This window comes from Pelophylax lessonae, assembly GCF_965119305.1.
Source record: "Pelophylax lessonae genome assembly, chromosome: 4".
NCBI classification, from domain to species: domain Eukaryota; kingdom Metazoa; phylum Chordata; class Amphibia; order Anura; family Ranidae; genus Pelophylax; species Pelophylax lessonae.
In genome coordinates this window covers 327,081,307-327,106,351 of record NC_138771.1, presented here as the reverse complement: position 1 = coordinate 327,106,351, position 25,045 = coordinate 327,081,307, and the positions used below count along the sequence as shown (strand labels likewise).

At 43.7% G+C, this 25,045-nt stretch overlaps 1 protein-coding gene across 3 annotated transcripts in view; it reads left to right on the top strand.

The window, feature by feature from the left end:
* CSNK1A1 (casein kinase 1 alpha 1) overlaps window positions 1-23,687 on the top strand; it is a 79,930-nt gene extending 56,243 nt beyond the window's left edge. The window contains exons 6-11 of one of the 3 annotated variants that reach the window (XM_082257150.1): window positions 260-399; window positions 1,529-1,607; window positions 4,961-5,035; window positions 5,236-5,342; window positions 5,728-5,840; window positions 23,452-23,687. In XM_082257150.1, coding sequence (XP_082113276.1) covers window positions 260-399; window positions 1,529-1,607; window positions 4,961-5,035; window positions 5,236-5,342; window positions 5,728-5,840; window positions 23,452-23,459 — 522 coding nt within the window. In that variant the 3' untranslated portion in view covers window positions 23,460-23,687. Of the gene's footprint in view, window positions 1-259; window positions 400-1,528; window positions 1,608-4,960; window positions 5,036-5,235; window positions 5,343-5,727; window positions 5,899-23,451 lie in introns of those variants that run through there. The other 2 variants (XM_082257149.1, XM_082257151.1) reach the window with 2 other exon arrangements.
* Window positions 23,688-25,045: the final 1,358 nt, after the last annotated feature.

Below are 25,045 nucleotides of genomic sequence, written 5' to 3'. Positions count from 1 at the left end.
TACCGTAGCTTTAAATTATTACTGCCCTTTTTTAAAGTTAAAGGAACCATTTTATGTATAAGTCACTAACTAGCTGAATGTAAAGCATTTAATCTTGCCTTCCAATTACTTTTAAAAATCAGACCGCAATATGTATATAATTTTTTATTTAATGAATGGTTGTTGTGTTGTGATTAGAGCATGTTCTTATTTTCAGTCACTCTTTTGATTTGTACCAGTGATGTGTGCTCTTTAACATTTTTGTATTTTTCTTCACAAGTTATTCCTTATAGACTTTGGTTTGGCCAAAAAGTACAGAGACAACAGAACAAGGCAACACATACCATACAGAGAAGACAAAAACTTGACTGGCACAGCCCGCTACGCTAGTATCAATGCCCACTTAGGAATTGAGCAGAGGTAATCTCAGTTGAGTAGTCAGAATTTGTGTTTCGAGAGTTTGATGGAAAAATCACACCTATAATTCTTAGTGGTAAAGTGTAAGCTCACCTTTACAGAAAATCTGTATGGTGATCTTACACTGGTCCCTCTGCCAGTCTCGCCGGTCCTGCTGTACTGTTCCGTGATCCTGCTCTGTCCGGGACTGTAACACAACTTCACCGGACCGGGAATTTGAAATCCTCCTGGCTTTCTCCTCTTGCAGCACTGACAGGACGGACTAGATGGGTTCTTATTGGTCAACGTTGTCCATGTGATGGTGCTGACTAATTAGAATGTCTCTTGTCTGTACATGCTAAGAGGTACTAAAAGAATAAGCCACTGGAATTTCAAATCCCCAGACCGTTGAAGCAGTGTTCCAGTCCCGGACAAAGCAGGATCGTGGGACTACACTACAACGTGGCAGGGGGATCCAGTGAAATGTCACATTACAGATTTTCTATAAAGGGGAACTTACACTTTAACATTGTGTTGTGGCACTGGTGTTCTAGGTTCCCACTTAAATTATCATTCTTCTCCTGTGTATTCTGTACAGTGCTACATAGGCATTGGAAATAACCTGTTTATGTTCAGAACTCCAGGATTTTTTTTTAATCTAAAATGTAAATGATAGATGTTAGAGTGTAAGTGGTGTAAGTCATTTGTAATTTAATTTAAACTTTATTTTTTTTTTTACGCCAGGAGTTATAGCTATCTCTATACTTTTAGCATTGCAGCTTTCATATACTGAAGTCACACTGTTTGTCCACCCTGACTGTGTACTGGATTTTGGATAGCAGAAAGTCTCATGGAGGAGGCTTAACAGGAAGTGGAGGTTTTCATGCTTTTCCAATATCCTATCAGTATGTGTGTGATGATTTTGAGAAGTTCTGATTAACTGAAGTCTAAAATTTGACAATGTAAATCTAATTGGACCACTCATGTTTGACTTCAGTGATGTGTATCTGAGCAACCTTCTCAACTCATTGGTAACTTTAACCTTATTACAGCAGATGATTATTGGCATTAGGATACAGTTTACAATTTAGTAGGCTGGTGGTTCTGTACCAAATGTAATGTAAAGTCCTCTTATTGTGTGTTTCCTTTTCAGTCGTCGTGATGATATGGAGTCTCTAGGATATGTACTAATGTATTTCAACAGAACTAGCCTTCCTTGGCAAGGGCTGAAGGTAGGTCATGTCATATTTTGCAGGTAACCTCAGAGGTAGACGAAGCAATGCCTTCTGCTAAATAATTTAACTATCTACGGTTATCTACAGTATATGAAATGGTCATTAGTTAAGTACTGGATTTAAAAGGTGTGGTAAAGCTAGTGTTAGAACGTGGTGTAAAATGGTTGCTTCCTTTCTGTTTAAAAAAGCTTGACCAGAAATAATTGGGGCTGGTATCAGGTAGAAGTGATAGCGACCACAAGCGTACTTTAGCAAAACTGCTGCTTTCCCTAAAAAATTTAAATCCCTGTTGTGTAAGGTTAGCAAGTACTCACAAGAAGCTAAATCCTAAAAAATAAAACAAAGCTTTGTCCAAATGTCTTGTGCAAAGGTAGCTTTAGGGAGGACATTTTTTGTCTATACTCTGGTCAAATTGATTATACATTTTGTCTGCTGAATATGGTAAAACTTTTTGTTGGGAGTTATTTTCCTTCCATACTCAGATGTACAGTCTTAAAGTGGAAGAAAGGCCTGACTATATTCTTAATGTTCCCTTCCCCTCCTCTACCTATCCGGTCTAACCTGTATACAAAAGGTGTGTGTATCTGTTTTTAGTCCAGTCATGTCAACTGGCAGCTCCAGCTCCCCAGAGTCGGGGACTGGCTGCTGCAGGCGAGAGGAGAAAGCGTTGACATCAGCTGTGCTATGGGAGCTTCTGGGTTATATGACGTCTTGCAGGCCTATTTTTTTTTTTCTGTACAAGTTGCGTAGGAGGGGAGAGGAAGCATTTTAAGGCAGTTAGGATTTTCTTACACTTTAAAGTGCAACTAAACGTAGAAAGTCAAGATTTGCTATTTAATAGGGAATGTTTCGAAATGCTAATTGTACCTGCATAAGTAGTAACCTGAAAAATGTACCTTGTTTGAGGATTTCCCCTGAAGTATAGCTGTGCACTTTGTGGTATGCGGTGTGCCTAGGCTCTCCTGTGTCTACAGCCTTATAGCTGTATATCTGCAATAGGAGATGTAAAACACTGCTACCCATGACTTCTAGTGTCACTGTTTTGCTGCTCCCAGTTGGTCTCTTGCTAGAGGCTCTAACATTAGTAAGTAATGCAGACAGTGCAGAACAAGGCATGGTTAGCTAGTAATGGAGAAGAATCAGATGCAGAGACCATAGCCAATACACCTGACTAGTCATTTGCCTTCTGCCTGTAATTTTTGGGCACATCTGCTACAGTCCAGTTCCTCTTTAAGTGTATTAAGGTGTATGTGTGGTCATAGAACATAGGAGCTGCCTTGAAGTTGAGCACAGAATCGGTGGCTTTTATATGTAATTTTTTTTTTAGCAGCCAGTAGCACTATGGCTTTTGTTTTCATGCATTCATTGATTTGTTTTATAAAAGCAGTGCTGCAGCCTTGACTCACAGGAGCCTGCCCTCTTACTGGAGGGGATTAACAAAGATTGGTGCGTCAGGTTTTAAATCCACACATAATCAGTGTTCTATGTGACCAATATAAAGTAGTTGTAAACCCTGACATATAGCCATTAAATTGACTAGTCTCAGGTGATGCATAGAGATGAAACAAATCCTCCTACATAGGTTGTACCTGTTTTAACTGCAGCCATTTCCCCTGTAGAGCCTTTTAAAAACACCAAGGGCAAACAATGTTTCTCGGCAGTAGAAACTAGCAGGGAGTGGAGATCTGTCTAGCACTGCAGAGCTAGTGCATAGAGCTGTAGTGTAATCTGATAGGTGAGTGGAGGGAAGGAACACACCCTGTACAAAGGTTCATAGATAAAACATAAAAGCAAGAGCCTATGAGTCACCTGGTGTGTGCTGGAGGGGGACAGGCTGACTTGTTGAGTCAGCTTAGAGTTCTAAGAGGAACTAGGCTCTTGGTGCTTTTGAGTCAGACCAGTACACCCTATAGAGAGATGTGCTTTGTTCATTTTTTATGTCTGAGGTTTACAACTACTTTACTTTGTTGTGCCAGAATAAATGGAAATTACGTGAAATGAGGTGCAAAGTGTTAGAGAAACCGTTGAGAGACACCAGGTAGCTAAATGCAAGTGAATTAAGTAGAGAAGGTAGCTTGCAGAGTTACGCTTAATTGGAACACCAGCCTATTACAGCACTGAATTTACCTAAAAGATGTGGCTGTTGTTACCTTGCCCAGTGCAGTCTCAATGCAAAGAGAAAGGCAATTTGCCTGGTTTCCTATGGTGTCAGTTTACGGCATGCAGTGCTTTTTTTTTTGATGCAAAGTACCTCATCGCAATGTTCACTATATGAATAGAAATAAAAGCAGAACTAAACACTTATCCTTTTTTACAGCCAAGGTAGCCACCATCTTGGACTCCCGTTTCATCTGCAGTTGCCATGGTGCAGCTGCATGTGTGATCAGTTATGCCACCAGCCATTTAATAGTTGTACAGTTCAGTTGAGAGCCTAAGCACACGGATAATTGTGATTGTTATTATTTATCAAACCTATGCAGCTCTGCGAGTCGCGTTTTCAGCGGGTACGGCAGCCCATTATTTTCAATAGACTGCCGTGCCTACTGAAATGTAGGCAAAAAGGCCCCTGCAGAATTTCAGAAATCGCAGCTCTCACGGAAACTGCAAGTTGATTTCCATTGCTTGCGATGTTTCATTTGAATTAATGGCACCTGCATGCATCCAGCGCATTTTTCTGTGCTGGTGGTTGCACCTGTGGGAACAGGTGTGGGCCCACAGCAGGAGCCACTCACACAGCTATGAACCTAGCCTAAATAGAACTCCTTTGTGAAACCATTAAACCAGTTGGTTTAGTTCTGCTTAATTAAGTCTCTTGTGACCTTATAAAAAAATATTTTGCTCTTGGCATGGTTTACCCCTAATGTATACCAGTGGCCGTGCAATTAACAGGGATCGGGGAAGGGTGGCACCAAGCAGAGTCCTCCCAGGATTGTTACAAATTTACTGAGGAGATCAAAAGACAAGAAAAATAAAGGGAACATTCAACAGGGATATTCTCTAGAGTGAGAGCTATGTGGGTAATTTGGGTCATTCCTAGAGTTCAGTTTTCAACATCACAGTGGTTGTAGAAAGCAGTCCTATTTTTAGAGGGACATTTCTCAGCACTGTAGATGACAGAATCTGGAGCAGCTTTGCATGGTTACCAATCATCTTTGATCTTCAGCTTGCTCAATTGAGAATTAAAAGGAAAGTTAGGAATGGTTTGGTTGTCTTGCTCTTCTCCAAATTCTGTCCGCGTTTTAAAAAAATTCCCCTCAGTATTTACTGAACTTCCTAAATAGGCTGTTGAGCATTTTATACTGGAATATTTTCTTTTCTTGTGCAAATGTATAAAATGACCTGTTCTACAGGCAGCAACCAAGAAACAGAAGTATGAAAAGATCAGCGAAAAGAAGATGTCCACTCCTGTTGAAGTTTTGTGCAAGGTAATCCTACATCTTAACTAAAATATGGTTATTGCAGCGTGGCTGGCTGCATTTAATATATGGCATTTTAAGAATGTACCCATGCCATAGCATGGTGATTGGTTTACATCATACATTTTTCAAATGCTCTTCTAAATGTATTTTCTCTTACACTCTAATCACACTGCATGTTGACTAATGACCCTTAATTCTTTGCACAGGGATTTCCTGCAGAGTTTGCCATGTATCTCAATTATTGTCGTGGATTGCGCTTTGAGGAGGCGCCAGATTATATGTATCTGAGACAGCTCTTCCGAATTCTGTTCAGGTTAGTGTTTTTATTTTAAACTCTAGCTGTTGATGGGAATATATATCTGTGGCTGGCTGTTAAACAATACTGAGAGGGTTTAGAGGGGTTTAGAGCAAATAAGACATCTAGTTTAAATATCTACACTGTCCCAGATACATTGTCCATGCTTTATGCAGGGTTATTTGATGTGCAGTTTCATTTTTATCTTCTATAGTGCCTGACAGTTTTTTTTCTATTGAGACTGAAAGGGCATGTGCTTGGTTTATTTTCCACAATGTAAATGAGGTGGAGATGGTTAAGACCTTAGGTATTTATTAGGTGTAGATTTATTTTACTACTTCTCCCCTCTCCAAATTCAAAAGCACTCGTCTGAATTCTTATTGTGTTTTGTGCTCTCTTTCAGAACCTTGAACCATCAGTACGACTACACATTTGACTGGACAATGCTCAAGCAGAAGGCAGCTCAGCAAGCGGCCTCCTCCAGTGGGCAGGGCCAGCAAGCCCAAACCCCCACAGGCAAGCAAACTGACAAATCCAAGAGTAACCTGAAAGGTTAGTAGCCAAGAGCCAAGAGACGTTTCAGGGAAAACCGTAAATTCTTAGGAAAAACAAACAATTGAAATATTCATAACTGATAGTGTTAGATTGAGGAGGTGTTATGATACCAATTCGGCTTATTAATGGAGAAAAATGAAAAACATTAAAAAAAGACGTCCTTGGAAGATTTGACTACTAACTTTAAGTTCAGATTTCCTTATTTGTGTATTTATTTATGGCAATCTCTCATCTTCTGGGATTTTGGGTCATCTTAACTGCACCTCTTTCATATGTTAACTCCCTTTTCCAATTGTGGGCACCAGTTTCTGGTGTTGTGAATGTGAAGTCTTTTAGTTCACATTCCTGGACCTAACACTTAAGGATTGATGGGAGTTCAAACTTCCCTCTTGCTGTAAACTCTGCAGCTACCTTCCCAACCTTTAGTCCCTTTGATGCAAAAGGGATTTGTTGCCTGACTCGAGTCCCTTTTGGCATCCTATTGGTAAGGAAATGGTGATGGTCTTTAATACAAAAATCACAGGAAAATTGTGACAGTCTTTTTAAGCGCTCATATTCTGTATAGCTTTAATTATCAAAGGTTGCTGAATCCAATTAAGAACTTCTTTAATGAACCAGTCAGAAGGGAAAATGGGAGATTTCAAAGCTGAATTTTTCATATAGAAAGTTCAAGCTGCAGAACTGTCGCCCTTCTCAGTCACTGAGCTATTGGGGACATCTTATATGTGCACAGGCTTGACCTATGACTGTCACTAAATGTGTGAAACGGATAAAGAATAAAGCCCTGACATATGCTTCATCAAATTCATGTCGCCATTTTTGATAGCTTTTATCTTGACAGGATCTCTTGAGCACGCATACATGAACCTTAAGCATTACATGGAGGCCCTAAGCTGCCAAGACTTCTGCATTCAAGGCAGTCAATTTTTAGCTTGCTGACATTATTTTATTAAAATTTTATTAAACCTATCTACTACAGGGCTGTTTAGACTCTTGATTAAAGTTATTTAGAAAGCCTCAAAATAAGTGTGATGCCTTCTTTAAATGTAAAGGACACATTTTTTTAAAATTATCCATTCTCCCAGTTGCAGCACCCTTTGATTACTGCACATATGAACGCATAGTCTGTCACAGTTTTCCAAACTGACAAATTGGTGGCTTCATTTTTCTTTTTGGCCAGTAATGGGCTCCATTTAAAAAGATGTTGCTTTTCAAATGTGTAATTGTTTAATATACAACCCTAATTCCAAATTGTTTAAATCTACATAAAAATAGAATGTAATGATTTGCTAGTCTCGTAAATCGATATTGTATTCACAACTGAAAACGGAAAACACATGAAATCTTTAAACTGAGAGAATCTAACATTATAGGGGAAAAAGTAATTTTGAAATTGATGGCAGCAACACATCTAAAAAGCATTTTGGGCAGAGCAACAGCTGGCAAAGTGATACTAACAAAGAGCTGGAAGAACATTTTGCAACTTATTAACGGGTCAGTAACCTGACTGGCTTTTAAAATGACCATCTTAGAAAGTCTGTCTCTCCAAAGGTAAAGATGGGCAGAGGTTTACCAATCTGAAGAGCTGCATCTAAAAATAATTTCAGAATAATGTTCCTCAATGTAAAATTGTAAAGACTTGTCTACAGTACATAATACCAAGATTCAGAGAATCTGGAGAAGTCTCTGTGCACAAAACAAACACAATAATGGATGCCTGTGATCTTCAGGACCTCAAACGGCACTGGATTAAAGACGGGCAAGATTCTGTTATGGACATCGCTCTATGGGCCCAGGAATACTTCCAAAAATCAGCGGTACACAGTTCGCTGTGCAATCCAAAAATACAAGTTAAAGCTCTATCATGCAATGAAGAAGCCATATCTGAACAGGATCCAGAAATGACGCCAAAAACATTTAAAATGGTCTGTTGCAAAGTGGAAAACTGTTCTGTGGTCAGACTGATCAAGTTTGACGTTATTTTTGGCAACCATGGGTCCGCATCCTTCGGACTAATGAGAGGGAATTTCTGCCCTAATAGTGCTCAGTTCAAAAACCTCTGATGGTATGGGAGTACATTAGTGTGTATGGAATGGGCACCTTGCAGGTCTGGAATAACACCATCAATTCTGAAAGCTATATCTGGGTTTTGGAGCATATACTCAGAAAAGAAAATGGGGAAACCTTTTTTTCTCCCAAAAATGCTAACTTGTCAGTTCACCTGACGTTCACAGTATATGGTTTAAACAAAAAAATATATAAGGGATGCACCGAAATGGAAATTCTGGGGCGAAACCGAAAATGCAGGATGCCCTTGGCCGAAAACGACTTTTTCCACCAAATAATTTTAAAATAGATAGAACAGGGGCATACACCAAAACAGGCAGTGATGTACACCTGTCACTGCCACTGTCACTGCCACCCTGTCACAGTATATGTACTGTGACGGGTTGGCAAGTGGTTAATTTAATTACCAATGGTATTTGTATTATGTAGCATGAGGGGGGTTAATGTATTGTCACTGCTGGTCACTGATGCATTAGTGACCGACCAGTGGTAGTTAATTAACCCCTTTGTGCTGCATTAGTGCAACCAGTATCAGTGTTAACACTGGTTGCACTAATGCAGCACAAAGGGGTTATTTAACTGCCACTGGTCGGTCACTAATGCATCAGTGACCAGCAGTGACAATACATTAACCCCCCATGCTGCATTATACTAATACCATTGGTAAGCTCGCCTCAGCTCCCCCCCCGCCTCAGCGTCCCTCTCGTCAGTACACGACCACCCCCCCCGCCTCAGCCCCCCCGTCCCCCGTCCCCCCCCCGCCTCAGCCCCCCTCCCCATGCCAAGTGTGCAAAATCTCCTACTCACTCAGCTCCTCCTGTGTCCTTCCTTTCAAAAGACGCGCCTCTGGCCGGCGGCCCGCCTCCCTGTGATGTCACTACTACGATCTGTGCAATTGTGTATGAACTGACACCGGACGGGAGAGCGGGCGAGCGGCCGCTAATAGCTGTAACTATGTGAGCCCTTAACTTCCCTGTCAGCGGGACTATGTGTATGAATTGACTGACACACCGGGTGGGAGGGCGGGCGAGGGGCCGCTAATAGCTATAACTATGTGAGCGTTTCACTTTCCTGTCAGAGGAGATACCCGCATGACAGGGAAGTGAAGGGCTCACATAGTTATAGCTATTAGCGGCTGCCCTCCCGCCCGGTGTGTCAGTTCATTCATGCACATCGTCCCACTGGCAGGGAAGTGAAGTGCTCATAGTTACAGCTATTCGTGGCCGCTCGCCCGCCCGGTCTGTTAGTTCATTCATGCACAGATCGTAGTAGGGACATCATTGAGAGGCGGGCAGCCGGCCAGAGGCGGGACTTTTCAAAACCTGCGCTGCGCCCTCCTCCTTCCTCACGGTGGCCATTAATTTCGGCATTTTTAACCCATTTTCGGCCGAAATGGGGATAGGCCCATTTTCGGCCGAAATGGGGATAGGCCCAATTTTCGGCCGAAATGGGGATAGGCCCAATTTTCGGCCGAAATGGGGATAGGCCCATTTTCGGCCGAAATTGGGATAGGCCCATTTTCGGCCGAAATTGGGATAGGCCCATTTTCGGCCGAAATTGGGATAGGCCCATTTTCGGCCGAAATTGGGATAGGCCCATTTTCGGCCGAAATTGGGATAGGCCCATTTTCGGCCGAAATTGGGATAGGCCCATTTTCGGCCGAAATTGGGATAGGCCCATTTTCGGCCGAAATTGGGATAGGCCCATTTTCGGCCGAAATTGGGATAGGCCCATTTTCGGCCGAAATTGGGATAGGCCCATTTTCGGCCGAAATTGGGATAGGCCCATTTTCGGCCGAAATTGGGATAGGCCCATTTTCGGCCGAAATTGGGATAGGCCCATTTTCGGCCGAAATTGGGATAGGCCCATTTTCGGCCGAAATTTTGGTGCATCCCTATATATATATGTATGTATATATAGATGTATTGTATCTGGATTTTGCAAAGGCATTTGATACAGTTCTCCACGTGCTTACTGTACAAACTAAGGAACGTAGGTTTGGACCATAGGGAGAGTACCTGGATTGAAAACTGGCTCCAGGGGCAACTCCAGCGGTTGGGGATAAATGGGGAGTACTCGGGTTGGTCTGGTGTGGAAAGTGGGGTCCCCAAAGGATCTGTCCTGGGACCAATCCTGTTTAATTTATTCATAAACGTTCTAGAGGAATGGATAACCAGCAAAATCTCCTTTTTTCAGATGATGCTAAGCAGGGGAATAACTTCTACACAGGACATGGAAACCTTACAAGAAGACCTGAACAAAATGATGGGGCGGGCAACTATATGGGAAATGAGGTTCATTGTTGAAAAATGTAAGGTAATGCATTTGGGTGCCAGAAATATGAATGAAAGTTATTCGCAAGGGGGAGAACCTCTGGGGGAATCTAAGGTGGAAAAGGACCTCCTGGGGGTCCTAGTAGACAACAAGCACAGTAATGGCATGCAATGCCAAGCTGCTGCAAGCAAAGCCAACAGAATATTGACATGTATAAAAAAGGGGATTCATTCCAGAGATAAAACAATAATTCTCCCACTCTACAGGACTGTGGTCTGGCCGCATCTGGAGTATGCTGTCTAGTTCTGGGCACCGGTCCTCAGGAAGGATGTGCTGGAGAGAGTCCAGAAAAGGGCACCAAAGATAATTAGGGGAATGGAGGACTTCAGCTATGAGGAAAGACTCCAAGCATTGAACTTATTCTATCTGGAGAAGACTCTCTTAAGAGGCAATATATCATCAATGTACAAATACCGTACTGGTGACTCTAGCATAGGGAACAAACTTTTCAGTGAAAGGGAGTTCAGACACACGTGGCGATTTACTAAAATTAGAAGCTAATCAGTTTAACCTTAAATGGCGTAAAGGGTTCTTTACCATCGGAGCGGTAAGGATGTGGAATTCTCTTCTACAAGCAGTGGTATCAGAAGGGAGCATAGTTTCAAAGAACTATTGGGCACCTTAACGACCGCACACACTCAGCATAGGCTTAACTGGATGGACTTTTTTTTTTTTTTTCAACCTCATTAACTATGTAGCTTTTTAAAGATGTTTTGCTGCCGTCAGTTTAAAAATGTAACTTTTTTTTTTAATATGATTGATATGTTTTGTGAATAAAATATGGGTTTGAGCTTTTGCAAATCATTGCATTCTGTTTTTATGTAGGTTTTGCATAGTCCCAACTTTTTTGGAATTGGGGTTGTATGCCTTTTCTGAGCAAGACCAAGATATGAACTCTGTTGTTTGTACACGTTCTTCAAAGCGAATGCTTAATTCAAGGCTATGAATGACTTGGCTTGGACAACTCTATTAAACATGTTGCTGTTCACAGGTCTGCAGCACTGCTGGGGAACTTCAGTGAAGCTATCCGCACACAGGGAGGATGTCAAAATCTTACCGGGGCTGGGAACTATGCAGGATGGGGCAACAGGACTCACTGTGGCGACCCTAAGAGGGCTTGGAAGTATAGAATTGTTCTACTAGCCAAACTCTTAAAGGGGCAGTAAGCCCATTTACATAGTCAAATGCGCTTCATATTTATAAGGGTATTGCTACCAAGCTGCCCAATCCTTTTTTTGTGGGGCATGTGTTAAGTTCAGGCAGATTGTTTTTGCTTGCGTTTATAAATTTGGGCCCCAATGTTTTTTCAAAATGCTTATTGTAAATGTAGTGCTAGGGCATGTAGTCTACCTTGCACTTTGTTTTGGCTTTTCCAAACTGTTCCAACCGACATGTCTTCAAGAGTAAAATATTCTTCATCTGTTGTGACCTTCATCTTGTGCAATGTGCACAAGTCACGTTCCCTTCTGCCTTTAAAACCCATTTAACTGCTTGCCGACCGCCGCAAGTAGATTTACTGCGGCGGTCAGCCCCTGCCAGGCAGAGTGACGTTAATTAACGTCACTAGCCTGGGAGGGTCTGGGGAGCGCCCGCGGAGGCGCGCTCCCGCTCCGTCACGCACCCCCCCGCGCGTGTGACCAGCGGACCCGATGTCCGCCGGCCACTCGGCGATCGTCGGGGGAAGAGGGAGAATGTCAGGCAGCTTGTGTAAACAAGCTGCCTGTCATTCTCATCGCTGTAAAGACACTGATTACACGGATCTAGTATGTAGATCCGTTGATCAGTGTCCTTACAGCTAGAGCCACAGCCAATCACAGTAAGAATCACGCCCCTAGGGACACACACAGCCCCTCCCTCCCAAATAAAGTTAACCCCTTCACTGCCAGTGTATTTTTACAGTAACAGTGCATATGTATAGCACTGATTACTGTAGAAATGTCACTGGTAACCCCAAAAGTGTCAAAAATGTCAGTCAAGGGTCCGATCTGTCCGCCGCAATGTCGCAGTACCGCAAAAAAAAAAATCGCAGATCGCCGCCATTACGCGTTAAAAAAAAAACAACAAAAATGACAAAAATCTTTCCCTTTGTTAGTAAACGCGATAACTTTTGCGCAAACCAATCAAAATACGCTTTTTGCGATTTTTTTTTTTTTTTTTTTTTTTTTTTTTACCAAACATAGGTAGGATAAAACAAATTGGCCAAAAATGTTAAAAAATTTTGATTTTTACATTTTTTTTTTTTTGGGGAATTTCATATAAAAAAATGTGAAAAATATTGCTATTTTTGCAAAATTGTCGCTCTTTTTTTGTTTATAGCGCTTGATCAAAAAATCGCACAGGTGATCAAATACCACCAAAAGAAAGCTCTGTTTGTGGGAAAAAAAGGACGTCAAATTCGTTTAGGTACAGCGTCGCACGACCGCGCAATTGTCCGTTAAAGTCACGCAGTGCCGAATCGCAAAATACCCCCTGGTCTTTTAGCAGGAAAATCCTCCGGGGCTTAAGTGGTTAATGAGAAGGTTTTTATCTTAATGCATTTTATGCATTAAGATGATAAACTGTGTGCCGTAGCCCCCTATTAACTGAGCCCAATCTCGAAACAGCAAGAGTTCTGGCGGTCTGGGACTCTCCCTCATTGGCTGAGACCGCAGCAGGTGTCATTGGCTCCCGCTGCGGTCAGTGAGCCAATAAGGTAGGGGGCGGCACTAAGCCACGGCTCTGTCTGAATGGTCACACGGAGCTGCGGTTCCGCTCAGGTGCCTCTACAGCAAGGTGCTTGCTGTGGGGGCACTCGTCAGGAGTGCCGTAGAGGTAACTGGGAAGAGGAGGATCTGGGCTGCTCTGTGCAAAATCACTGCAGAGCAGGTAAAGTATAACGTTTGTTTTTAAACAAAAACAAATCACTTTAAGACCCCGTTCACACTGGGGCGACCTGGTCGCCTGACAGGTCGCCGTAGGTCGCCTGCCATAGAGAAGCTGTGGACCTGTTCTAATAGGAGCGACACAAGTCGCTCCGACTTAGAAAAAGGGTCCGGAGCTTCTTTGGGGCGACCTGCATTGACTTCAATGTTATGAAGTCCGTGCCGGCTGCTCCGACGTCGCGGTGCGAGCTGCGCACCGCGACCTGTGAGGTCGCCCCGGCAAGTAGTCGCCCCAGTGTGAACGGGGTCTTGGAGTCTGTTCACACTGGGGCGGCACGACTCTGTCCTACTTCGGGGCGACTTGTGCATTACCATGCACCACGACTTCGGAGTGACTTAGTCGCTCCGAGGTCGCCCCGAAGTAGTACAGGACCCTTTTTCTAAGTCGGAGCGACTTGTGTCGCTCCTATTAGAAAGGGTCCTGTAGCGGTCAATGGACCGCGAGGGAGCCCGACTTGTCAGCCTGACAAGTCACGCTAGTGTGGATCGACTTAGTGTGAAAATATATTAAATTAAAACCCGCGCTAAAATATGTGAACCAAGTGTTACCTGAAGCAGCTGTTCACTTAGGCAAAGGCCAAGATGGAATAAAATATTGTTAAAATACAGCGCTACCGGAAGTGATAAATATAATAAACCAAAAATTAAATATGTGAAATCTGATTCATAAATATAAAGTGCACTTGATGAGTATATATATATATATATATATATATATATATATATATATATATATATATATATATATATATATATATATATATATATATATATATATATATATATATATATATATATATATATATATATATATATGTGTAATAAATATGTATACAAATTTTTTTTTGCAATATATAAAAAATAAGTGCTATAGTGGAATTGTGCATAAATAAGTGCAGTCCAGAAATAAGCCCACTGTATTGCCAAAATTAGGTGCTGGACAGAAAGTGCTCGAAGTGCTCCACACAGTGATAGAAGTGCTCCAAAAACGACCCTTTTGGGGATCCACTCACCAGATACTGGGAATTATCAAGCCTCAAAATCAATATCTCCAATGTGGACCAGGGAATTGATGGATTAGCACACCTCCAAATAAGCCTCCAACTTTAGACAATAGCCCCCTCTCGATCAGATGCTCAAAAAAGAGGGAAGGAGCCAGACATGGTGAAGCCCGCAGGGATTTATTAATATCAGTATCATTAAAAAAAAAAAAAAAAAAAAAAAAAAAAAAAGGTACTCACAAAGGTTGAAATATCAGACCGCATGTAAACCACGGCTAGCGATCCCGGAAGTGGACGCAAGTTATGCTGATGTGGTGGTTTACATGCTGTCTGATATTTCGACCTTTGTGAGTACCTTTTTTTTTTTTTTTAATGTAGTTTCCACTACATTTGGAGGATGAGCCCAATCCTCTGGGTATGCGGTCCTCCTTTTGGTACCCGCAGATCCCGAACGGCGGTGCAGGTGTTTCCTTGCCCCGCTGAGTTTCACAAGACAGTGAATGAACAATGGCGCAATTTGATGCACAAATTTTGTGGTGCCTAAACAGTTTCAACTCTGTTACACCCTTCGGATTCGCGCTGGCCTGTGGCCCCTAGGGTGTATCATACAGTGTCCAGATTGAACAGGGCCACTCTGGTACCCACCAAGGATTCTCCGGTGTTCAGGGACCCTATGGATGGGAGGCTGGAATCCCTTGCCCGCCATTCCTATATGGTGGCGGTTTCCATGCTGAAACCGATTTTCGTCTCCGTCATGGTCCAAGGTGCTCGGGCGCACCCTCGTGGCTGACTCTGCCCCCCTACAACCTTGGAGATGGTGGACCAGATTAGTCAAGCGGTTATGTATCTGTGACGCGGCTTCAGATGAGGCCCCTTTTGCAGCGCACCTGTCTGTTTTCGCGGTACTTAACCGTCACTTGATTTGGCTGAAGAGCTGGTCGGCTGACCAGACTTCCAGAAAAACGGTGTCCGACATCCCTTATCCCTTATGAATCCTATGGGTAAGTTCTTCCGCAGGTAAGCGGGACCCTTCCTTTCATCCGAACCAGGGGTCCTTACGTGCTTTCAAAGCACAAGACAAGGGGGAACCCCTCAAGGGCCATGGTGGCCGGAGGAAGCCCTGGGCGGGCAAGCAAAAAGCTGCCTGGGCTGGAATGGCGGCCCAGGCCGCCTCAACCCGAAGGGGCGCCCTCACCTGTTCTAGGGGTGGGGGGACGTCCGCACAGTTTTCTCGAACCTTGGCTGTTCCGGATTCCAGACAGGTGGGTTCAGGAGATCATTCGATCAGGCTACAAGATCTAATTTATTTTGCGACCAGCGGACAGATTCTTTCCCTCAAATCTTCATTTGACCCCAGATCGGTTGCAAGATCTGCATCGGGCGGTTCAGGATCTTCTCGCCCAGGGGGTGATGGTCCTGGTGCCACATGGGGACAAGTTTTGGCTTTTTTTTTTTTTTTACTCGAACCTGTTTACTGTGCCCAGACAGGTGGGCAAGGTGCGTCCAATTCTGGACTTGAAAGCTCTGAAACGCTTCTTGCACGTTCAAAAGTTCCGCATGGAATCACTCCGCTCGGTGGTAGCCTCTCTGAGCCCGGAAGATTTCCTGGCTTCCATCGACCTCAAGGATGCGTATTTACACACCCCCATATTCGGGGTCATCAGGGCTATCGCGGAGGAACACTATCCATTTGTGGCGTTACCTTTCGGTCTTGCTTCGGCTCCAAGGGTGTTTACCAAAGTGCTGGCTCCTGTTCTGGGCCTGTTTCGGGCAAAGGGCATTGCATTCTTGGGATATCTGGGCGATATCCTGTTAAGGTCGAGTACCAGTCAGAGCCTGCTGCGCGATCTGTCCACTATGGTTCAGACGCTCCAGGAGTTCGAATGGATCGTCAACGTTCAGAAGTCGACTTGTCTCCTTCGGTTCGTCTCCCCTATCTGGGGATGGTCCTGGACTCCGCCCAAGTGAAGGTGTTTCTGCCGGAGGACAAGCTCCGGACCCCGCAGGACAAGCTCAGGTCCCTTAGGGACAACGAATCCTTGTCACTCAGGACCTGTATGCGGTCCCTGGGGTTGATGGTGTCAGCCTTCGAGGCGATACCGCTCGCCTGGAGAGACTGCGTGTGAAATCGTGCAGAGATACTGGCCAGATGGGACAGGCTCCCTCAGTCCTTGGACCTGAGGATGTCTGACTCGCCAAACCAGAGTGGATCTTCTGTGGTGGCTCCAGTCCCCGGCCATAGCGGAAGGGAAGTCCTTCCGGCCGTTGCTGTGGACGGTGTGTACCACGGATGCCAGCCTGTTGGGCTGGGGTGTCGTTCTGGGCAACCTGTCTGCCCAGGGCACTTGGTCGGTGGAGGAATCGTCCCTACCGATAAAACATCTTGGAATTGAGAGCGATCAGGCTGTGCCTGCTCCATTGGTCGGATCGTCTTCAGGGTCGCCCTGTATGGGTGCAGACGGACAATGCCACTGCGGTGGCTTACATCAATCAGCATGGGGGCACCAGGAGTGCCCGGGCGGCCCAGTAAGTGACCAGAATTCTGTCTTGGGCCGAGACTCGTGTCCCGGCGTCTTCGGCAAGTTCGCGTCCCGGCTAAACAAGGTGGGAAGGTTCGTGGCAAGAACACGCGATCCTCTGGCAGACGCCTCGGATGCGCTGGTGGTGCCTTGGCACCGGTATCGTCTGATATATGCCTTTCCCCCGATTCAGTTGTTCAGGTTCCTTTGCAGGTTGGTCTCGGAACCGAAGTTGGTGATTCTGGTGGCTCCGGACTGGCCGCGCCAGTCCTGGTACACGGACATCATTCAACTGGCCGTCGAGCCTCCATGGCGGCTACCGTTACAAGACGATCTACTGTCTCAGGGGGGACCGATCTTCCATCCTGCTTTACAGTCGCTGGCTTTAACGGCGTGGCTGTTGAGACCCCTGTCTCTCAGGACCTGGCTTTCATCAGAGGTCATTCCTACTCTGCTCAAGGCTAGGAAAGCCTCGTCTGGTAAGCTCTGTTACCGTACCTGGAAGGTTTATTTTGACTGGTGTGAATCCAGGGACTTTCCTTCTCGGTGGCGAGGGTATTAGCCTTCCTGCAAACTGGTGTGGACCAGCGCCTTGCGTTGACCAAGATTAAGGGACAGTTATCTGCACTAGCTGTCCTTTTTCAGCGCCCCTTGGCGTCTAGCTCTTTGATTCGCACCTTTGTTCAAGGTGTGCGTCATTTGGCCCCTCCTCAGAGGGCGCCTTTACCTCCTTGGGACTTGAACTTGGTTCTGTCCGTTTTGCAACGTCCTTCCTTAGAAAACATCAGGGAAATTTTTTTTTGCCTCTGACACAAAATGTTGCTTTTCTAGTGGCGATCACTTCTGCCCGCAGAGTGTCGGAGTTGGCGGCCCTGTCTTGCCGCTCCCCTTACCTGGTGGTTCATAGGGATAAGGTGGTCTTGCGACCTAACCAGTCCTTCCTTCCTGGAAAGGTGGTTTCTGATTTTCACCTTAATAAGGACATTGTTTTGCCTTCGTTATGTGCGAATCCTAAGGAGTCTGCTTTACATTCCTTGGATGTTGTCCGGGCGATCAGGGTTTACCTGTCGCCCACTGAATCCTTTCGGAAGTCGGATTCTCTTTTTTGTCCTTCCTGAGGAAGGGTCCTCGGAAAGGTATGGCTGCGTCTGCTGCAACCATTTCAGAATGGATTGGACAGACGATTGTACAGGCCTATTCGCTTAGGGACCAGGCTCCGCCCTTCCCTGTCAAGGCACACTCTACCAGAGCGGGGAGTGCGTCCTGGGCCTTCTGGCATCAGGCTTCGGTGGTCCAGGTGTGCAAGGCTGCGACCAGGTGTCGTCAGTGCACACTTTTTTTTTTTCAAAATTTTACAAACTTGATGTTTTGGCATCAGCTGATGCCTCCTTTGGCCGCAAAGTTCTCTGTGCGGCAGTACATTGAGGGGACCCTGGTTTTGCGGGTCCCTGACAGTTGGCGTTGTTTTCCCCCTTTATTTGCTTTCCTGGGTCGTTGCTCCAGTTGAGCTTTTCTGTTACCCAGAGGATTTACCTTTCTGTTCAAGGAAGGTTCCTTTCTCTGACGTGGGTGCTGCGTTGCCTTTATAACTGTTACGTTTCCCACCCCTCATGTCTACACTGCTTTGGGACATCCCATTGGTGAAGACTGAATGAGTGGGCGGCGACTGTCAGAGGACGTAAGAGAAAACTGAATTATTGTAAAATCTTACCGTAAAATTCCTTTCTGAGTCCTCTGAGAGTCGCCGCCCCCGCCCCTCTATTGGGGGTTCTTTGGACTTTAACTGCTTGCTACCAAACTGAGTTGGGATGGCTGATAGCAGGGGGGTATTGGACCAGTGGGACAGCCCCCATAGGTGTGTCTATGTAAATTGCTTTGTTTTTAACAAGTCTTATGCCTAGCTTGCTCCTATGGATCAGAGGTCCATACCAATTGGTGAAGACTGAGTGGGCGGCGACTGTCAGGACTCAAAGGAATTTTACGATAAGATTTTACAAAAATTGTTTTTTAGCGCTCCAAACATGCTGCTTGCTGGGTTTTTTCACTGCCCCGCCAACGCACCACCACAGTATGAAAGCATTCATTGATTTTTAATGGGAATAGGTTTTCATGAGCTTTTCCCGCACTTTTGTTTAGCGCCAAAGCGCCTCAGTGTGAAAAGGGGTCTTAACCTTGGTAATGCTTATTGCACTAGAACTGTATTTTGTAGGGCACATTAAAAGATCAGCTTCTGCCTTTATTTTGTATGTAAAATTTGAGTACCGATATTTAATGGACTGTTAGATTCTTGTGCAGAGTTGTTTCCAGTCACTCACTAGAAAACCTGTATTGCTTGGTGTGTTATGCTTATTCTGTGATGTGAGGGATAGAGCATCAAAGTCAGTGTTGCCAAAGCAGTCATGATCCATTACTCAGTGTTAATTACACCTTTTGAAATAAATGAATTAAGTCGCTGGGTAGTTGGATTGCGAGAACTGATGCTGTTAATGGAAAATAATTTGATGCTTTTGTGGAGTTATTTGCTGTGGCTACACCTTTGCTGCACCATATGGTGATTGTCTGATGTTGGTCAGTGTATCCTAGCTACTTTGTTTTGTTGGCTTTTGTGTCCATGTCTGCAAACAATGCTCCCCTTTCTATTATTAATGCAAAGAAAATTTACCTACAGGCAGCCTGTTAATCTCCTAACAGGTTGCCATGTGTTCTTTGCTATACTTTGTTTTGTCAAATCAATTTAGTATGTAAGCAACACTAAAAACTGCATGAACAGTTCTCCATAGTGTGTGACTCTACTATCCCTGGATGGTGTTAAAGGTTAGCTTTATTATAGTGTCCCATAGAAGGGTCTGCCCACTTTTAATGTGCTCCCCCTGCAGCCAAGTTTTTATACCGGAGTATACCTGTTGCTTAGCCCAGAATGGTTTCATCTTAGTGCTTTTTGGAGCCGCCCCCCCCCCCCCCCCCCCCACATAAGTAGCACCCTTATGGCCATTTGTAGCTGGTGAACATCATGCCAGCCTAGATCTGCCATTTTTGAATTCATGGACAGTTAAAACTCACTAGATTTCGCATTATTGGATGTGATGGGTGCAGCCTGTAACAGTTACCAACTACTACTACTACTGGATCTACTGGTTTAATGCTGCCCATTGCATTCAAAAAGTCCTTGAAGTATTTCCAAAATGCGACTTTGGCAGCCTCTGAAAGGAACTCGCAATCTCTAGCAAACCTGCTACATTCTGGCTCTGGGGCATCAAGGGTCAATAGACGTTACAGTTGGGAGATATTGCTGCTATAGGGACCTGTGTGTGGCCATGGAATTAGAAAGTAGCTACTTCCTGTTCAGCTTTTAAGATTGGACTTTGGCTTGGTTTCCAGTGTTTCTAAAAAGTTGCCACGCTGCAATCCATCAATCAACCCTTGTGCTCTCAATGCCGCCGCCCCCTCCACAAATAGAGCTTTTCTCTGGTGGTATTTGATCACCTCTGCTTTTTTTTTTTTTTTTTTTTTCTATAAACAAAGTGACAATTCTAAACTAAAAAACAACAATTTTCACTTTCTGCTATATAACATTCACAATAAATAAAAAAAAAAAATTTTTCATTTTTGGCCACTTTGTATTCTGCTACATATTTTGGGGGGGGGGGGCAGCTTGTTATTAACACAGGGACCTAAATAGGAGGAACAAAGGAGCCCTGTGATTGCTGAGCGACCAACGGTGTTTACAACAGCAGACCACCATTCTCTCTCCACGGGGATTGATCGCGGGTGCTCTGCAGCAATCGTGGCCTCCGGCCCTGCAGATCCGCTTCCCCCGCTGGCGAATGGGCACACCCCCACGATCACTCCCGCAAAGTGCAATACAGGTACGGTGATTTGCGGGATCCTGCCGACCTGCCACTGTATATCTGCGGTGGCTGGTTGGCAATTGGTAATCGAGGCATTTCAACTGTAGTACTGACGTGTAGCATCAGTCCTAATGTAGATGTAAAGCCTCACATATACCCAGCGAAGTGAACAGCCTCACATGATACAGAGATGAATCAAATCTCCCTACATAAGTTTTACTTGTATATCTGCTGTCTTCAGCTTTCTACCCTGTTTAGAAAGTAAGCATGTTAGAATTTGTTCTTCCTGTTCTACCACTGTGTGTTGGAGTCTTGGCATTCGATGTGACAGCTGATTACTGGAAACGCATAACCCCCCTGCACATAGGCAGTGGAAGGAAGAAACACGCAGAGCTGTGCTGTGAATAGGCCAGCTCTCTGCTAATCAATCTCTGTGCACCCACCCCGACACAAATTTTCAGCTGCTTTTATCTCCTGTCAGAACTTTTCAGATATTATCATGCTATTAAAAGAGGAACGAACAGAGCAGCAGAAAGACGGGACTTAGTGTTTTGGTTGGAGATAAACCCTACAGATATGTGGTTGTACATCCACTTTAACCCAAGCCGCTGCAGGCAAAGCCAACCGAACACTGGCATGTGCAAAAAAGGGGATTCACTCCAGAAATTAAGAGATTATTTTTCCACTTTACAAGACTGGTCCGGCCACATCTTGAATATGTCGTCCATTTCTGGGCACCGGTCCTCAGGAAGGATGTGCTGTAACTAGACAGTCCAGAGAAGGGCAACAAAGATAATTAGGGGAATGGAGGGCATCAACTATGTGTAAAGACTACAAGCATTGAACTTATTCTCTGGAGAAGAGACGCTTGAGAGGGGATATGATGTAAATTTACAAATACCGTACTCTCACTAAAACTAGAAGGAAAAACTGTTTAACCTTAAACTACATAAGGGGTTCTTTACTGTCGGAGCGGTAAGCATGTGGAATTCTCTTCCACAATCAGTAATATCAGCAGGAAGCATTGATAGTTTAAAAAAACTGTTAGATGGGCACCTTTTAAAGACCACAACATAATGGGGTATACAATGTGCGGTTAGCCACAAACGCACACACAGGTTGAACTGGACGGACTGATGATTTTTTTTTTTTTTTCTCAACTTTACTATGTAACCCTTTTAAGACAGCAGAATGCATATATATGGTAGGTGGGCCTTAACACAACTGTCTTGTTTGGGGCTGCTCAGTTGGTGCCCCTGGACTTCTAATTAAGCATTGCAGACTGTTCATGGTCAACTACTGGTGATCGGGAGCTCATAGGCGTGGTTCCCAGTGACATCAGCACTGTTCAACCGCTCTGACAAGATTGGGAGCCACACCTCCTGGCTTCAGACATTGCGGCCCATTTATTGCTCCAGCTGGTGTAAAGGTTGGGTCCCCCCCCCCCCCCCCCCAGTATTTTGATCTTGTATTGTAAGGTCAGAGGTCAAAATGCTGAACCAGCCATCAGTGTGTGGCCATCCTGCAACAGAAGTTGGTATTTTGATGGACATCTGTTGTAGAGACATGCTGGAATTCTTTTGTCAATAAGCGGCTTCAGCCAACAGTGTTTCACTGTCTAAAAACACCTACTTTAGTGTGGATGTAGGATTTTTTTTTTTTTTTTTTAGCCCACTGTCTTAAAAAAAAAAGCTGCCAGTCTATTGCCAGCTTTACATAGTTACATAGTCAATGAGGCTGAAAAGACACCAGTCCATCCAGTTAAACCTATCATGTGCGTGCGTGTTTGCTGTTAACGGTACATTGAATACCCCTGTATGTTGTGGTCTTTAAGGTGCCCGTCTAATAGTTTAAACTATCGATGCTCCCTGCTGATACTATTGCTTGTGTAAGAGAATTCCACATCTTTACTGCTCTTACAGTGAAGAACCCCCTACGTATTTTAAGGTTAAACCGTTTTTACTCTAGTTTTAGTGAGTGGCCACGTGTCTTATTGTATTCCCTTTCTCTAAAAAGTTTGTTCCTTATGCTAGGGTCGCCAGTACAGTATTTGTACATTGATATCCTATCCCCCCTCAATCGTCTCTTCTCCAGAGAAAAGGTTCAGTGCTTGTAGTCTTTCCTCATAGCTGATGTCCTCCATTCCCCTAATTATTTTTGTTGCCCTTCTCTGGGCTTTCTCCAGCTCCAGCACATCCTTCCTGAGGACCGGTGCCCAGAACTGGCCAAGGATACTCCAGATGTGGCCGGACCAGAGTCTTGTAGAGCGGGAGAATAATCTCTTTATTTCTGGAGTGAATCCCCTTTTTTATACATCCCAGTATTCTGTTGGCTTTGCTTGCAGCGGCTTGGCATTGCATGCTACTGCCAAGCCTGTTGTCTACCAGTACCCCCAGGTCCTTTTCCATCCTAGACTCACCCAGAGGTTCCCCCCCTAGTGAGTAGCTTGTTTTCTGACGCCCAAGTGCATTACTTTACATTTTTCAACATTAAACCTCATCTGCCATGTAGTTGTCCACCCCATTATTTTGTTCAGGTCTGCTTGTAAGGTTTCCACATCCTGCATAGAAGATATTGGCATGCTTAATTTAGTATCATCCGCAAAGCTTTACTTAACAGAATATGCCTTTTTGTCTAGATTTTTTTCATTTAGTTGCTAGCATTTCTAAAATGTCTTTCCTACAGACCATGTTTAATAATGTAACCATAAAATGGGATTTATTGTCTTGGTCCCTGTTCTGTGAAGCTGATATAACTTGCCAGTTTACAGATTCTTCCACACATTTCAGTTTTGGTCTTGTAATATTAATTTTTTTTTTTCATGTTTTATTTTGCCTCATATGACTTAATAAAACTGGTGCCTCTGTTCCTCTTCCCAACAGGATTTTGAATTAAAATAAAAGGAGCTGACATCGCAGATCCTGGCACGAGCTGGACCCATCACTCCCTTAAAACCTAGAGATTTTAGTTCATATGTACACTTGGCAGTTGTTGTGGGAGACCATTTACTTGGTGTAATACGGAACTTAATTTCAGTCTAAACTGGCTACTAGCGGTGTCCGATGTGCCGACCTGTAGCTGCTGTTAATAATTGTGAATATCACTAAAAATAGTGAAACATGGTGTCCAGTTTTTTTATCGCAATTTTTTTCCCTCATGAAAGAATGGGACAGGTGGTTCAATTATCTGGCGGTTGAGTGGTAGAAGAAATTGTGCGTATGCCAATTTTTTTTTTTTTTTTTTTTCTATGGTTAACCTCTCGAACCTTAACACAGCTTACTACTTGGACTTCAGAAGAGCAATGTGAAGTGGTTTCCTAAAGACAATTACAACGACCCTCATCTAAAAGAAGCAGTTCACCATTGTTCCAATATACTATCTTTTTTTTTTTTAAGTTGTACACTTAAACATTCTTAGCCGTTACACTGTTTGGTCTACCTGTTGTCCACCGGTATTCCTGCAGTGAGTGAGTAACTAGACCTTTTTGTTTCCAAATGTTTGTCACTTTGTATGGTTGTTATGGCGACCACATGGCTCCAGGTTATTAGGACCTATTGGCACAGCAGATTTTTCTTTGTAGAGAATGTTTTGGATATCGCAGATTACATCCACGGCGAGCTGCCAATTCTTGATAATCTGAAACCAATAAATGTCCCTAATTTAACCAAAGATTGCAATTTTAAGCAGATCATATGACTGAGCTTTTCCTTGTTTTTAAATAAAAGGATAACTCCATTGCAGACTTAAGAGAAAAAAACTTAGCTATTCTAGTCTTTATAAAATGGGAAAATAACTTGTACAAAGCAAGCTGCTTTTTTTTTTTTGTCACAAATCTAGTTAACATCTTAAAACTTAAAAGCTTGTTTAAGTGGCTTAGAAAATGTAATCACTGTAAACATGATCTGGGCTATCTTTGTTTTTATTTTGAACTATTTTTGTTTGTTTACAAGTTCATTAAAAACTAAAAAAAAGTTTCTGTACATAAACTATATATTTTTTTTTTCTCTCCCTGGGAACATTCTCAGATTGTATAGAACTACAAAACATGGAAGATGTTTAATCGCATAAGAATAACCCCTTGACCGTTGCTTTTTTACTTTGTTTCAACACCTTGATTTCTGTTACAAAAAATGTATTTGTCATGAATTGATTAAGCTCACAATGCTAAACTGTTATACTTTGTAGCTTAGACCTAAAGGGCTACTCCACCCAAGTGAGTGGTAAAGTAGAACTAAAGGGAAAAACTTCCTGTCCCATAGCCAAAACAGGACATTGGAGGAAAATCCTAGCAGATTAAGGGAATCTTTTGGGGACCCCCAAATCACTAGAACTAGTGTCCCCATTGGACGATTTCTCCTATATTCCTTTTCTGGAGACAATCCAAAATTCAGGATTTTTCTTTTACTTTCACTTTTTAATGATAAACAGGACAAATATGGAGAGTGAAAATCCCCAAGGGCTCTTTCACACAGGCAG